This window comes from Madurella fahalii (genome assembly GCF_045866475.1).
Source record: "Madurella fahalii IFM 68171 DNA, scaffold_1, whole genome shotgun sequence".
NCBI classification, from domain to species: Eukaryota; Fungi; Ascomycota; class Sordariomycetes; order Sordariales; genus Madurella; species Madurella fahalii.
This window is the reverse complement of record NW_027263971.1, coordinates 8,927,002-8,942,497: the sequence shown is the minus strand read 5'-3', so window position 1 is coordinate 8,942,497 and position 15,496 is coordinate 8,927,002. Positions and strand designations below refer to the sequence as shown.

General features: G+C 57.2%; 4 protein-coding genes across 4 annotated transcripts; 3 read left to right on the top strand and 1 right to left on the bottom strand.

Annotated features, from left to right (window-relative positions):
- Positions 1–365: 365 nt before the first annotated feature.
- VMA4 (V-ATPase V1 sector subunit E) lies at positions 366–1,264 on the top strand (the record flags this gene model as incomplete). The annotated part of the gene is made up of 3 exons (XM_071057864.1): positions 366–398; positions 530–1,041; positions 1,114–1,264. The coding sequence occupies 3 exons, from the start codon at positions 366–368 to the stop codon at positions 1,262–1,264; spliced, it is 696 nt and encodes a 231-aa protein (XP_070913965.1).
- A 353-nt stretch (positions 1,265–1,617) lies between these two features.
- Positions 1,618–3,559, bottom strand: MFIFM68171_02441 (Formin GTPase-binding domain-containing protein; the record flags this gene model as incomplete). Its single annotated transcript, XM_071057863.1, has 2 exons — positions 1,618–2,238; positions 2,303–3,559. 2 exons carry the CDS (start codon positions 3,557–3,559, stop codon positions 1,618–1,620), a joined length of 1,878 nt encoding a protein of 625 aa, XP_070913964.1.
- Positions 3,560–6,443: 2,884 nt separating this feature from the next.
- Positions 6,444–11,178, top strand: DNF1 (phospholipid transporting ATPase; the record flags this gene model as incomplete). Its single annotated transcript, XM_071057862.1, has 3 exons — positions 6,444–6,905; positions 6,971–10,140; positions 10,200–11,178. The coding sequence occupies 3 exons, from the start codon at positions 6,444–6,446 to the stop codon at positions 11,176–11,178; spliced, it is 4,611 nt and encodes a 1,536-aa protein (XP_070913963.1).
- Positions 11,179–12,128: 950 nt separating this feature from the next.
- Positions 12,129–14,063, top strand: MSC7 (Meiotic Sister-Chromatid recombination aldehyde dehydrogenase; the record flags this gene model as incomplete). Its single annotated transcript, XM_071057861.1, has 3 exons — positions 12,129–12,190; positions 12,247–12,412; positions 12,474–14,063. 3 exons carry the CDS (start codon positions 12,129–12,131, stop codon positions 14,061–14,063), a joined length of 1,818 nt encoding a protein of 605 aa, XP_070913962.1.
- Positions 14,064–15,496: the final 1,433 nt, after the last annotated feature.

Genomic DNA, 15,496 nt, shown 5'->3' with positions numbered 1-15,496 from the left:
TGTGTGGCTAGTGAGGTACAGTACGTTGGAAGCTCGGTCTTGGCTGTTGTGGGATGCTGCCGCACCTTGTCAGCCCGCGCCATCATTGCCAAGGCCGTGTAACTGGAGCTGCGTCAACGGCACTGTTGGTTGACCATCCACCGAGCACAGCAATCAGCATAGGAACTGCACGAAACCACCAGCATCCTATAGACCTCCGGCCTCTACAACGCCTCCGTCCTGACATTTGTTCTCGCTCCCAAGAGAACCGCCATCAACGTGACCAGAGCTGACCGCGAGCTTGCGTCTCCTCTTCCCCTCTTCCCGCTCCTCGGAACTTACACCAACCGCACCATAACGATTTCCTCACAAACCAGTCCTTCAAGATGTCGCAAATTCATTCCTTGTCCGACGACCAGGTACCACGATTCCCCCATCCCCAAGTGTGCTTGAGCGTCAGCTCGTTGCAACCATGACAGCAGCCAGCCCGCGCTGCCCATGTTTCCCCCCACCACTAACGAGGGAAGCTGACACCGGCGCGGACCAACAGGTGATGCAAGAGCTGCGCAAGATGACAGCCTTCATCAAGCAGGAAGCCATGGAGAAGGCGCGCGAGATCGAGATCAAGGCCAACGAGGAGTTCGCCATGGAGAAGGCCAAGCTCGTGCGGCAGGAGACGGACGCCATCGACAGCGCCTACGAGAAGAAGTTCAAGCAGGCGACCATGTCGCAGCAGATCACGCGGTCGACGGTGGCCAACAAGACGCGGCTGCGCGTGCTGGGCGCGCGCCAGGACGTGCTCGACGGCATCTACGACGCCGCCCAGAAGCGCCTGTCCGAGGCGACCAAGGACCCCCAGCGCTACGAGGCCATCCTCAAGGCCTTCGTCTTGGAAGGCTTCGCAATCATGAACGAGCCCGAGCTGCAGATCCGCGCGCGCAAGGCCGACTACGAGGTCGTCAAGAAGGCTATCGATGCCGCAGCCGCCGAGTTTAAAGATCGGGAGGGGGGCATGGAGGTCAAGGCGACGGTTGACGAGGAGGATCCTCTGCCGGAGGGGTGGTAAGTACAGCTGTGTAGCGTTCCCTGGCTGACTTGAAAGAGTGGCTGTGCTGATACGGACATCTCACGCAGCGCCGGCGGTGTGGTCATCATCGGTGGCAACGGCAAGATTGATATCGACAACACACTCGAGACTAGGTTGCTTCGGCTCAAGGAGAGCTCTCTGCCGCTCGTGCGGGAGGCCTTGTTTGGAAAGAACCCCAACCGCAAGTTCTACGATTGAGTGGGAGAGCTTTGTTATAGAGATGATTGTCTATTTAGCGCATGAACATGGTGGGGATTCACACAAGACGGCCGGTCCGGTGTGGTCGGGAATGAGCATTGTTTAATGACTATGAAGCAGCGCCGAACCGAGCCCAGCGAAGAACAGGGGGGTATCTCGAAGAATTTTGTACATAGAAGTTGGATGGCGACTCTACGCGAGAGCCGGTCGGAATAACATGCATCAACCTGCCGTTTTGTCCACGGAATACCGGTCAAAGTGAAGCACTTCTTGCCGTCCAGGGCTAATCATATGGATTACGCGTTGATGCCAGCCAAGCCATGACTGGAGCCAGCACTCCCCTGCCTCCGTTCTCAGGGCGTGGGCGTCTTTGGCGGCGGCTGACTCTTCGCTAGAAATTTTTGCATGAATTTCTGTTGCTTGGGTCGCTCAATGTCGTCCTCGGTGGGCTCGAGTCCAAAAATGTCCTCCTTCGGAGGCGGTCGTGTCCGCACGACGTGCAGCAGCTTGCGTTCAAAGTCCCGCAGCTGGACACGGGCCTCCAGCCTCGACATGTACGCGGCCCCCTGCTCGTGAATGTTGGACCACATGAATTTGATCCGATGCGCCACCTCGTCGACTTCGGCGTTGTATTGCTTGACGACTTCCGGGCCGGAGCTGTCGCTGGGCGGTGATCCGTCGCTGATGGCAACGCTCAGCATCTCGGAGAGCGCGAGTAGCTCGAAATAGTCAGTGTTGTTGCGATCGACGATGAATTCGTCCGCGTGGTCGAGACGGTCGAGGACGGACCGCATGCTGAACGTGTTTTCGGGCCGGGCGTATGCGCGCTGCGGGTCGTCAAAGACGAACACGAGCGCCAGTCGCCGGCGCAGCTCGACCAGCTGCGGATGTAGGAGCGGGATAGAGGAGACGGCGTTCCACCGGAGGGTGGCATCTTGCGTGTGAGAATATAGGGAGTCGCTTACGTCTCCACACTAGAAAAGGGGGTGATGGTTGTTAGGGGATTCGAACGAAGCAAAAGTAGAGAGTGGTTCTTACAAAACTGTCCCATGCTCGCAAGGGGACGGCTAACACTATTTGAAGCAATGCATCTTGATAATGTGTTGCAATCGCTTGGTCTTCACGCACGATATTGTCGATGCCGAGGCGGAGGAGAATGGCCATGGCTCTTGTGAGCGACTGGATCTTTAAAGCATGCGCAGTCTCTGTCAGGATACGAAGAACCGTTCGTAGACGGGGCCATTCATGCTCTGGGTAAGGAGCGCCCTGTCCTGAGCTTCCGTCCGGTTGGAAGCTCGCCGTGAGGGCTCGCTCTGATGCTCCGACTTCTCGGAACAGCTGCGCGATGGCGTTCTCATCTATGAGTCGCTCGGCCTGATTCGGGCAGGCACCGAGAAGTCGCAAATATTCTTCTTGCAGTTTCTTGGATTTCGCATGGGGTGCCTCGTTGAGTACCCAGATAAAGATCTCGTCCGGCAGGCTGAGCGCCTTGCACTGAACGTGATAAGGGAGCCCGTCTTCGAAAAACTCGGACCTATGCCTCTCCGGGGCTAGAAATGCCCAGGCTCCTGTGGCTGCGGTTTTCGGGAAGGCTTGTCGTACTTTGATCGCCGTGCTGTTAGCCGGACCCTGGCGATCAAAGAAGTACCACTCCTTCCGCCGAACCGTGGCCTCTGTCCTCTTCACCGCGCGGAGCAGCCGATCGCGGTGGCCCTCGTCTTGGCTATCCCCAGGATCGGATAGCACACCCAACATAGCGTCATGGAGAGTGGTTTGCGGGTTCCTTGGGGAACATGTGCTGTGTGGCGTTGGCGACGGGGAATCTAGGAGGGCGGCGGCACGTTGCTCGCTCTCCTCGATCGCTATGTCCGCCTCTGCATGCCTGAGGAGCGCCTTGATATCAAACTTATGCCTGGTGTTGATGGTCAAGGGCGACGAGTGAAATTCAAGCGCCCGCCGCTTCGCCTTTGGTGTGGCATAGAGGCCGACATCTTTTCTGGGCGCCTGAACCGGTGCAGTGCTGAGTGAGGGTAGTGGGAATAGGGGCGGGAGCTCATCATCATCCGAGTCGAAGTCCTCGTCGTCCTCATCGTCAGAACCTCGAATTACGGCATTGCGGTCTCGGACCGCCGTTGCTGGCTCTGGGGGTGACGAGGAGAAGAGAGCGGGGAGTGGCGACGGTGATGGCGGAGGTGGGGTTGGCGATGCTCGTGGTGTTGAACCTTGGGGTTTGGGGCTCTTCGACTGCTTTGCTACCGGCTTAAAGAAGCTGGTAATGGTGTTGTTTTTCGACATCTCGGGCCTGGCTCAATGCGCCGTCATCCTGCCGGTCGTTGAGAAAGCACCGAGCCTATCCGTCGACAGCCTGGACGCTCTTGGCGCCCCAACGCGTCGCCTGTGAACCGCGTCTGTAATTAACACGTCCATTTCACTGTGGGGCTGCCGGGTCTTTGTCCCTGTGTGTAATTACACAGTATAAAATACCACACGGATATGTCTGACGTGGTGCTGTCCTGTACCAGCCCCCAACCTCAGTCGATTGTTAACTTCCTAATCGCAAAACGCAATCAGACATTATAAGGGGATCTTTTCGGGCCTATGAAAGGTCTTGCCAGACTGTAGCCACCCAAACATGGCTCGTACACCCACTCCCCCAAATACTGTTAGCCTATACCGCTTTTTTTCTTCTCGAATACCGCTGTCATCATTACTACCATGATAGTACCTCGCGCCTAACGGGTCTGAACATCTGAGACTACAAGGTGTCGGTTGCCGGGAAGATAACGACGAGAACGGCTAAATGGGCATGGGTCAGGGTTAGGGATATGTATGGTTTGCAGGTGCACAGACCACTACGGTCTAGTAAGACCTTTCCTACAGTCCGAAAAGGCCCCCTACAGTCCGAAAAGAACCCCTCTGTTTTATTCAGCTGCCTTTTCTCTAAGACGGCGATTTCAGGTTTTGAACCGAGCGGCGTGGTTCACTGTTCTCCCTTACCTGAGGGTGGCGCAGGCACCGGCCGCCCCATCAAGCGCCCTCTCTGACAAGATGGGGTACCACAAAAGGCAGCCGCGAGAGCACGAAACTCTCGAATTCGCGGGGATATCTTAGCATTTACATTAGCCCGCTCGTGCTGGATTGGAGGATGAGCTGTTTCGCCTTTTAACTTTATTACTGATGTGTTGCATAGCTGACCCGAAGTCCTGTCACCAGCCCGCTAGGGCTGTCGAGGGCACGCATAAGTTTCGTCGCTTGATGTCCCTGGAATGTGGTGAAACCCATCCATAGGTCTCGGATGAATGGTAATGACTGCCACCGAGACGGTCAGCCCGCTGATTGGGGGGGGAGGCGTAGTCAGTCCCTGCTTGCTTTTCCCTTAAGAGAAGAATTGTTTCACTTAGCCCTGTTGAAGATGGGTGGTGATGAAGGTGTAGTGCCCTGAGACCTGCAGCACCCTAAGACCTGCAGGATCATGGACGTTAGGCAATGCTTTTCGGTTGCTTCGACTTAACCTGGTGCTGCGAACCTCGGCGGAGCGCATTCTAGTGGGTGGCATTGCCGGGAAAAATCTTCCCAAGCCTCTTCGTTTCTGAGGTGGGCTCTATTTCAGGCATTTTCGAAACTTGGTCTAGCCCGTCAACTCGCACTTGGTGACAGAGAAGATCGTTCTACTCTATGCTGAGGGAATTCACGCGAATCTGAATAGGGGTTGCCTGGAATTCAGGTGCAGGGGTTGGAGCTGACACCGAGAGGGTCGCGCCGCGCCCAAGACACTGCGCATTGGTAGCGAAAAAAGGTCACTTTGGCAGCACAGGACCAATGGCTGGTAGAATTGCCGTGTTGGTGATTCTAGACGTTGTCCAAGGTGAAAGTACAGTACAGTATGCGGTTGCTTGGCGAGTGTGTTTCTGGTCCAAGTGCCTCCTTCGATCTGGCCCGCCCTACTAATGTGAACGTGCGGTGCCTGTCGGCCACCGGGCTTCAGCCAAAACCCGAAGAGATGGGGCAGATCGCTAAAATCGGCGGCAGCCAAGAAGCGCAGAATTACTCGAGCCGGCAGCCACCCCGTAACGAGATCGCCAATGGCCCAAATTGGCAACGCCCCGTCTCGTCTCCGTCAAACCCCACAGCGAGTTGCACGCAACGCATGTGGGCTGCAACCTCTAGGGCCTCCGGTTCTAGTGTAGTTCGAGATAATCGCACGTCAAGAGGCGAATACTAAAGCATGGCCGCACACGCTGTCGAAGGGCGGGCGACTGCTGGGTATCACTAGCCTCAACCTGCGTGTAGTAGTAGTAGTAGGAGCGTTTGACTTGCCTGCCGAAGCGTGAGGGAGGGAGGGGGGCCTGCAAATGCCAGATGTCATAAATTAGATCAGGAAGATACGGAGTACAGGGTCGCATTCACGTATTTCCACGTACCATCATACACATGCTCGCTCAGCCAGGCCGAGAAAACCAAGGGCGCGCCCCACTTCCCTGCCGTGACGCCGTAATCAAATGGAAGTGCTCAGCAAGGATTGCTGACCAATTCAGGGACCCGGAATCCAGCGAATTACCCCCGGTTCTGTTCTGCTCTGTGGCCTCTTGTCCAGAATGGCCGGACGGGGATAAGGACGCCTCTGAAGCCTTGTTTCTCACGCACGGCGTATTGTCGAATTTTCTTCTCCCCCTCTTCCCTCGAGCCCATGCGATTGCGGATGCCGTCAGGAACTTGCCGGGTTCACCCTGCTTTCCTGTCCCGCCTGATGCGGTAACATTGGTCCCCTCGATCTGCTGGCTGCAAAACCCCGGCTCTTCCGGCCCGCTGTCGCCAACAAGGAACGCTCAGCGCCTCTGCGCATCAAAATCTCTCCCCTTAACCCGTCACCGCACGAGCCTCACAACCATCACGCACCAGTCCGGTGCAGTTCGGTTTTTCTGCCTCGGGACTTGCCGCTCTTTTCGCAATCAGTCAGTCCTACTTCGCGCGCTTTGCTCCATCGCGACACATCACCGGCAGCGCTTCCCAATCCCCGCCTTACCATTCCCAAACGCGGCGACATTCCCGACGTGGCCGTTGGAACGAACGACCTTGGTTAGACCTTGATTACAGTGGCGTCGGGACAGCGACCGGGCCAAGCTCGGCCAGCCTGGCGGACATCCTGGGGTGATCGGGCGCTGCCCGCGATCCCGTCGTCATGGCGCCGCTAAAGTCGGAACCAGGAGGAGGGGATCGAGACGGCCCAGACCCGGACATCTCGATGCAGCGGTCTCGATGGGCGACCCGGAGGTTGACGGTCAAGAGCAGCTCCATGAAGCGCCTCGCGCTGCTGGGCAGGATACACAACAGGACTGGGTCGAGCGAGAAGAAGAGGACATCCGGGGGGACGGAATCGACGCAGCAGCAGCTCGATGGCGTGCAAGATGACAGCAGCAGTGTCGTGAGCGCGCCCGCCGGCGGCCCTGCGCCGAGGAAACTGTTCTTCAACCTCCCGCTACCACCCGAGCTTCAAGACGAGGAGGGGCGGCCATTGCAGCAGTACACGCGGAACAAGATCCGGACCGCTAAATATACGCCTCTGTCCTTTATCCCCAAGAACCTCTTTTTTCAGTTCCACAACATCGCCAACATCTTCTTCCTCTTCGTCGTCATTTTAGTTGTAAGTAACGTCGCCTAGCGCCTCTCACCTCCGAGCCGCACGTGTTGACCCTATACGAATTGCAGATTTTCCCTATTTTCGGCGGTGTCAACCCCGGCCTCAACTCAGTTCCCTTAATTTTTATTATTACCGTTACGGCCATCAAGGACGCCGTCGAAGACTATCGGAGGACAATCCTCGATAACGAGCTTAACAATGCACCCGTCCATCGGCTGGTAGGCTGGGACAACGTGAACGTGGAGGCGGATAATGTGTCGATGTGGCGGCGGTTCAAGAAGGCCAACTCACGCTTTTTCGGGTCAATATGGCACGCGATCGAGGGCTTGTGGAAGAAGGACGCCAAACTGGCACGCCAGACCTTTGCGTCGGCCGACCCGCGCATGTCGATCGAGACGAGGACGACGCCGTGGGAAGCCGGTGCTTCACCAAGCGCTCGCCGTTCCGTCGTCTCGGCGCACGAAGATATCCAGATGACGCCAGTCCCATCCCCATTACCGCGCAACCCCGAAATGCCCGACGTTTCGTCATCCATGGAAAATGAGATGGCGCTTCTCCAGAATCTCAAGGGGGACCTGGTCAACCAAGAGGTGCCCATCTCTGGCAAGGCGAGGTTCCACAGGGATGCGTGGAAGAGTTTGGTCGTGGGCGACTTTGTTCGGATCTACAACGACGACGAGATCCCGGCCGACATAATCATCTTGGCGACCTCGGACCCCGACGGCGCGTGCTACGTGGAGACGAAGAACTTGGATGGCGAGACCAACCTGAAGGTCCGGTCCGCTCTCCGATGTGGCCAGACCCTGAAGCACGCCCGCGATTGCGAGCGGGCCCAGTTCATCATCGACAGCGAGCCGCCTCAGCCGAATCTCTACAAGTACAACGGCGCTATCAAGTGGCGGCAGAGAGTTCCCTGGGACCCCAAGGCCGAGCCGAGGGAGATGTCGGAGCCCATCGGTATCGATAATATGCTCCTGCGTGGATGCAACCTCCGAAACACGGAATGGGCTCTCGGCGTTGTCATCTTCACCGGCCACGATACAAAGATCATGATGAATGCTGGCATCACGCCCAGTAAGCGAGCCCGCATCGCCCGAGAGCTGAACTTCAACGTCATCTGCAACTTTGGCATTCTCCTCATCATGTGCCTGATCGCGGCAATTGCGAACGGTGCCGCGTGGGCCAAGACGGATGCGTCTCTTGCCTGGTTCGAGTACGGGTCGATTGGGGGGACGCCGGGCTTGACTGGCTTCATCACGTTTTGGGCGGCCGTCATTGTGTTCCAGAACTTGGTGCCCATCTCGCTCTACATCTCGCTCGAAATCGTGAGGACGCTACAGGCCTTCTTCATCTACAGCGATGTGGGCATGTACCATGACAAGATTGATCAGCCGTGCATCCCCAAGTCGTGGAACATATCCGACGACGTCGGCCAGATTGAATACATCTTCTCGGACAAGACGGGCACGCTGACGCAGAACGTCATGGAGTTCAAAAAGGCAACCATCAACGGCCAGCCATACGGTGAAGCTTACACGGAAGCGCAAGCCGGCATGAACAAGAGGTTGGGCGTCGATGTGGAACAGGAAGCGAGGGTGATCCGGGCCGAGATTGCCGAGGCCAAGGCGAGGGCGATCCGTGGACTCCGACAGCTCCACGACAACCCTTATCTCCACGAAGAGGACGTAACTTTTATCGCCCCGGATTTCGTCGATGACCTCGCTGGCAAGAACGGCCCGGAGCAACAGCAAGCGAATGAGCATTTCATGCTGGCGCTTGCTCTCTGCCACACGGTCATCACCGAGAAGCAACCAGGGAACCCTCCAAAGATGCTCTTCAAGGCCCAATCTCCGGACGAGGCTGCCCTGGTTGCTGCGGCCCGAGACATGGGCTTCACCGTACTTGGCTCGTCCAACGGCGGGCTCAACGTGAACGTCATGGGTACTGAGAGGCATTACCCCGTTCTCACCACTATCGAGTTCAACTCGAGCAGGAAAAGGATGAGCGCAATAGTCAGGATGCCCGACGGCAGGATCCTGCTCTTTTGCAAAGGCGCTGATAGTGTCATCTATTCCCGCCTCAAGAAAGGGGAGCAGGCCGAACTCCGCAGGGAGACGGCGCAGCATCTCGAGATGTTCGCCGTCGAGGGTCTTCGGACGCTTTGCATCGCGCAAAGGGAGCTATCGGAACAGGAGTACCGCGAGTGGCGGAAGGAGCATGACCTGGCCGCCACAGCGCTGGAGAACCGCGAGGAGAAACTCGAGGAGGTGGCCGATAAGATCGAGCAGGATCTCACCTTGCTGGGAGGGACGGCCATCGAAGACCGACTTCAGGACGGAGTGCCCGATACGATCGCGCTATTGGGCGACGCCGGAATCAAGCTCTGGGTCCTCACGGGCGACAAGGTCGAGACGGCAATCAACATTGGTTTTTCGTGCAATCTCCTGAACAACGGTATGGACCTCCTTCGCTTGCAGGTTATCGAAGACGAAACCGCCGTGTCGACCGAAGACGAGTACATCAGGCTCGCCGAAGAGCAGCTCAACGCGGGCCTAGCAAAGTTCAAGATGACGGGCAGCGACGAGGAGCTCAAGAAGGCCAGGAAGGATCACGAACCTCCGGCACCAACGCACGGGCTGGTGATTGACGGCTTCACGCTTCGGTGGGTGCTGAGCGACGCGTTGAAGCAGAAGTTCTTGCTGCTGTGCAAGCAGTGCAGGTCTGTGCTCTGCTGCCGTGTCAGTCCCGCCCAGAAGGCCGCCGTGGTCGCCATGGTGAAGAACGGCCTCGATGTCATGACGCTATCTATAGGAGACGGCGCGAACGACGTGGCCATGATCCAGGAGGCCGATGTCGGTGTCGGCATCGCTGGCGAAGAAGGGCGTCAGGCCGTCATGTCGTCCGACTACGCCATCGGCCAGTTCCGCTTCTTGCAGAGACTCGTGCTTGTTCACGGCAGATGGTCCTATCGACGCTTGGCCGAGTCGATTAGTAACTTCTTCTACAAGAACATGATCTGGACCTGGGTCATCTTCTGGTTCCAAATCTTCTGCAACTTCGACATCGCCTACATTTACGAATACACGTACATCCTAATGTTCAACCTGTTCTTCACGTCGGTCCCGGTTATCCTTATGGGCGTCCTGGACCAGGACGTGTCCGATACGGTGTCATTGGCGGTACCCCAGCTCTACCGGCGCGGCATTGAGCGGAAGGAATGGACGCAAACGAAGTTCTGGTTGGTTATATCGTCCGGCAGTTTTTTTTTGGGTTTCCTGACTAACGTAACGACTACAGGGCTTACATGGCTGACGGCATCTACCAGTCTGTCGCGAGCTTCTTCATCCCTTTTATCTTCGTTATTCTAACGCCTACCGCTGCCGGAAACGGCCTCGACATCGCCGAGCGGACCCGGCTGGGTGCCTACATCGCTCATCCCGCGGTTATCACCATCAACGCGTACATTCTAATCAACACCTACCGGTGGGACTGGCTGATGCTGCTCGTCATTGTCATCAGCGACGTCTTCATTTTCTTCTGGACCGGGGTGTACACGTCTTTTACCTCGTCCGCGTCTTTCTACCAGGCGGCACCGCAGCTCTACCAGGAGCTGACCTTCTGGATGTGCCTGCTTGTCACGCCGTCCATCTGCATGCTTCCGCGCATCGTGATCAAGTGCATCCAGAAGCATCGATTCCCTTACGATGTCGACATTATCCGTGAGCAAGCGAAGCAGGGCAAGTTCGCAGAAGCCGACGCCGCTGCCGCTGGGGCCACGGCAGCGACGGTAGGCGTCGAGGGCACATCATCAGGGTCATTAGCATCATCAGGCAAGATGTCGGGTAGAAGCAGAAAGATGAAGCATGCCCAGTACGGCAGCGTGGACGAGGACCGGCGGCCTATCTATCCGCCGTCGATCGCCACGCACAACACACGCACGCAGAACGGGAGCGACGGCACAAACTACATTATGCAGAGCAGGCCGTCGGTCGAACTGCAATACGACGGTGTAGAGCCGGATCCCGATCCCGAACCGGAGCGCACAGTCCGGCCGTCAATAGACCGCGCCAGGCCGTCGTACGACCGGGTAAGACGGTCGGTGGACCGAATCCGGCCCAGCTTCGAGGCAAGTAACGATTTCACCTCGGCTGCGCGGCTCAGCAGAATCGAGTCGACACACTCGGCTCAGGGACTGCCGGGGCAGCGGCGGTTCAACCTGACGACGGTCAGAAAGCGAGGACTCTCGGCCTTCTCGAAAAAGAGCATCGACCCCTAATGATGAGCGAGGCGGAATTGGAAACTGTTTTCGATCCTTATGCCTTTGGTTGTATAATTATAATTTCCTGGCATTGCCGGTGTTATGCCCTCCTTCGTTTGTCGCTTTCTATGGCCTTTTCTTTTTTCAGCTCTTTTTTCACTCTTCTTTTTTGATATCCCGGATGCGCTATGCATGCATGAAGGAGGCTGCATGATATCCAGAGCCACGAACCGAGCGAGGATGCGGGGGAGGCAAAAACTGTGGTCGCTGTCGTTGCGTTATATGCTGTGGTGGAGGGTCGATCAAAAGTGTCTCGGGGGCAGCTCCGTGGGGGGTGTCGTTGCCATTTCAACGACGCTCTCGAGTTCCGTTGCTCTTTACTGAAGCCGGCGTTTTGGATGATGCATTTGCGAGCTGGGAGGGGCATCTTTTTGATTTAGTCGCGAAGCGGTTCCAAGAGGCCAATGCGTTGTATTGTATAGGACAAGAGTCTATTTTGCATATATACCTCTCTTGTCACCATGATGGAAAAGGATGGAGAAGCGTGTCGTGAATATGCGGGTCGAGTTAGTCCCCAAGAGCTAACAACTCGGGTAAGTTGCAAAAGCTCGCAGCAGGACGACCCAAGCTTGACAGCATCAAACGGCGCCAGGTATGGTCTGATCCCTCGATAGCACAGCATCGTTCTAGAAGGCGTCAAATGTAGCCTTTGACAGACAGTGCTTGACAGCGCCGGTTGCGGTGGGGGGGGGGGGACCTTAGCCCCTGGCAGAGCCCCTTGATGCCAAGAATGGGGCCACCCCCATCAAAAAGTGGCGTGAGTTGTTGGGCCGCTGTCGCGCCCCGGACACGTCCTCTCCTCCGAAAGGCACTCTCCGTCGCCATTTCGCACCCGCCAACCGGTCAATGCTGATCGCATTGACTCCGGGAATGTGTCGAGGTTTCTGCACACATCAAAGTTGGTGACAATGGCGATAGAGGTAGTAAAGTGTCTGCATGAGCAGCTCCACGTCGCGCTCAGGGACATCACGTAAGGCTTCTTGAGTTTCACATAGAGCTCACGCAGCAATGCTGAAAGGCTCACAGGCTCGTCAATGTCCCCAGCTTTGCGTGGACGCTTCTCTGGACAGGCCTGGGTGTCCTCGCGCTCTGGTACATCGCTCTGCGGGAGAACGACCAGCCTATCCGCTACACCATCCCGCCACCCAAGAAGCCTGAAACGGTAGAGATTCTTGAAGAGCCGGCTATCAAGGTGCGCCACCATGCACACCCCTAAGACGACACATGGCTGACGATGCTCGAATCGCACTCAGATCTCCGGCTCTACCGCAATCCAGTGCTATGCCCCTGCAACGGGCCAGTTCTTGGGCATCGTAGACCCGTCAACACCAGATGCCATTGACAGGGCTATCGAGCAGGCGCAAGCTGCGCAGACAAAGTGGGCCACCACCTCGTTCCGTGAGCGCCGCGCCGTCCTCCGCTCGTTGCTCCAACATGTCTTGGACAACCAGGAAGAGATTTGTCGGGTAGCCTGCTTGGACAGCGGCAAAACCATGGTGGACGCGCAGCTTGGCGAGGTCCTCGTGACTACTGAGAAGCTCGAATGGACCATCAAGCACGGCGAGAAGGCTTTGCGCCCTTCGCGGCGGCCGACCAACCTCCTCATGATGTACAAGCGCAACACGGTGTACTATGAGCCCCTGGGCGTCGTGGCCGCCCTCGTCAGCTGGAACTATCCCTTCCACAACTTGATCGGTCCCGTCATCAGTGCTCTATTCTCTGGCAACGCCATCGTGGTCAAGGTCTCGGAACGGACAGCCTGGAGCTCGGCCTACTTCACCAACATCATCCGCGGCGCCCTGGTCGCCCACGGGCACAACCCTGCCCTTGTCCAAACCGTCGTCTGCTGGCCGCAGACCGCCGGCCACATCACGTCCCACCCCGGCATCAGCCACATCACCTTCATCGGCTCGCGTCCCGTCTGCCACAAGGTCGCCGCCTCAGCCTCCAAGGCGCTGATCCAAGTCGTCGCCGAGCTAGGCGGCAAAGACGCCTCCATCGTCCTCGACTCCGTCAGCAAGCACGACCTCCCACGGGTCCTCGAGATCCTCATGCGCGGCTCCTTCCAAGCCTCGGGACAGAACTGCATCGGCATCGAGCGCATCATCAGCACCCCGGCCCTCTACGACCGCCTCGTGTCGCTCCTCGAGCCGCGCGTGCGCGCCCTCCGCCTCGGCCCGACCGCCGACGTAGGCGCCATGATCTCCGACGTCTCCTTCCCGCGCCTCGAGGCGCTCATCGACGACGCGGTGCGGCGCGGCGCGCGCCTGCTCGTGGGCGGCAAGCGCTTCGTCCACCCGGAGCACCCGCGGGGCCACTACTTCGCGCCGACCCTGCTCGTCGACGTCACGCCCGACATGGCCATCGCCAACGAGGAGTGCTTCGCCCCGATCATGGTCCTCATGCGCGCCCCCTCCGAGTCGGCCGAGGACATCCTCGCCGTCGCCAACGCGCCCGACTTCGGGCTGGGCAGCTCCGTCTTCGGGTCCGAGTCGGACCCGCGCATCAAGAAGATCGTCAAGGGCATCAAGGCGGGCATGATCGCCGTCAACGACTTTGGCGCCACCTACGCGGTCCAGATGCCCTTTGGCGGCGTGTCCGGGTCCGGGTACGGCCGCTTTGCCGGCGAGGAGGGGCTCAGGGGGCTGTGCAACGTCAAGGCTGTTTGCGAGGACCGGATGGCGTGGCTGGGTATCAAGACGGCGATTCCCAAGCCGATGCAGTATCCCATTCCGGACCAGGAGCGGAGCTGGCGGTTTGCGAGGGGCGTGGTTGAGGTTGGGTATGGAATGGGGATCTGGAGGAAGTTGGGGGGTGTTTTGGGGATTATCAAGAACAGTTAAAATATTAGTTCGGCGGGTGGGACAGACTGAAGGGATGGGGTAGATTATAGAATATGGGGCGGTACTGCCTACTGTGAGGCTATGTCTTGTAACTACTAATACACTAATCGTGTCAAGCAGTTCGGTTCAATCAGTGTACATGCCCTTTTTCTTCCGTCCTTGCGACCTTAGGAGCACCGTTCACTCAGGGGTAAGAATCACAGATGATTTAAAGGTTGTTTCATTCACTCAGCGCTCGACCTCTTGCCGTCACGCGCGCGTAGGTAACCAGCGATTCTTAACAACAATCTCCTCACAGTCCTCCTACCAACTCATAAAGCCCGCATCCAACAAGTCATCTAGTCGCGTTTGATCCCTGGGGGATATCCCGAATATATACATCCCCATTACATAAGTGCCTCGGTAGATAGCTAACCACCTGCTCTCCCCATACGCCCGGTTCAACCGCCGCCACCGTCGACCCCTCGCCGCGCCAAATCCTACCCTGCCCCGCCCTATCACTCCGTCCAAGTAAGGTGCGCGGTACGTAGCCTCCTGCCCGATATCATAACGTTCACCGTCTGCTCCGCACGGCCTAGGTATCCTCGTTCACGATCGCCCACATCAGAACAGCTTGGAAAAACTCTCAACGGGGGTATTCCGGTCACATGCTTTCGACGTCTAACTCGTTATGTCCTGGCTCTTTACTTGACGGACAGACAAACCGACCGACCGACCGACCACTCGCCCCAACCGCCGGCCGCCCCATCTACAAATCCCAATCATAACCAAAGCCACAGAGAAACCTGAGCGCCTCGCAAAAAAAAAAAAAGAAAAGAAAAAAAAAAAAAAAAAAAAAAAACCCCACGATACATGTATATAAGGACGATACAACAGAGGAACTAACGTAGGGCGAAGGGAAAAAAGAAATCCGTCCGTCCGTCCGTCCGGGCAGGTTGGTGAAAATGGGTATTCAGTGTATTGGTATCCCACCACCCACCCCCTATTCCCCCCAACCCCAAAAAAAACCCTAGGAAGGGAAAGAAACGCAATGAAGGTATCGATCGGCCGTTTCCATCCAAAGTCATGCCCCAATGCCCCCTACTCTTCCCTATTGCTTTGCTGTACGCTTTGCGACGCATGGCATAGCATCGCCTCGCCCCCCTCTCGCCCCCATCTTCCAGCTCTACTGTCTCCCTCCCTCCCCCTAGTCCAATCCACCATGGTTTCATTCGTCGACGGGGACAAAGAGACAGGTGTCGGCGACGGGCAAGAAATCCGAGGTAGTTGTCTGCGCAGGTTGCATTATTGCCCTAGAGTCATCGCAAATTCAGGTAGCAGTAATCCTCGTGGCTCTCGAAGAGAAACAAAACCTAAGGAAATCGATTCGCCTGGTATCAACAAACGCATGATAAAAGCCCATGAATGGCCCTAGTCAGCAACTACCCTAACTC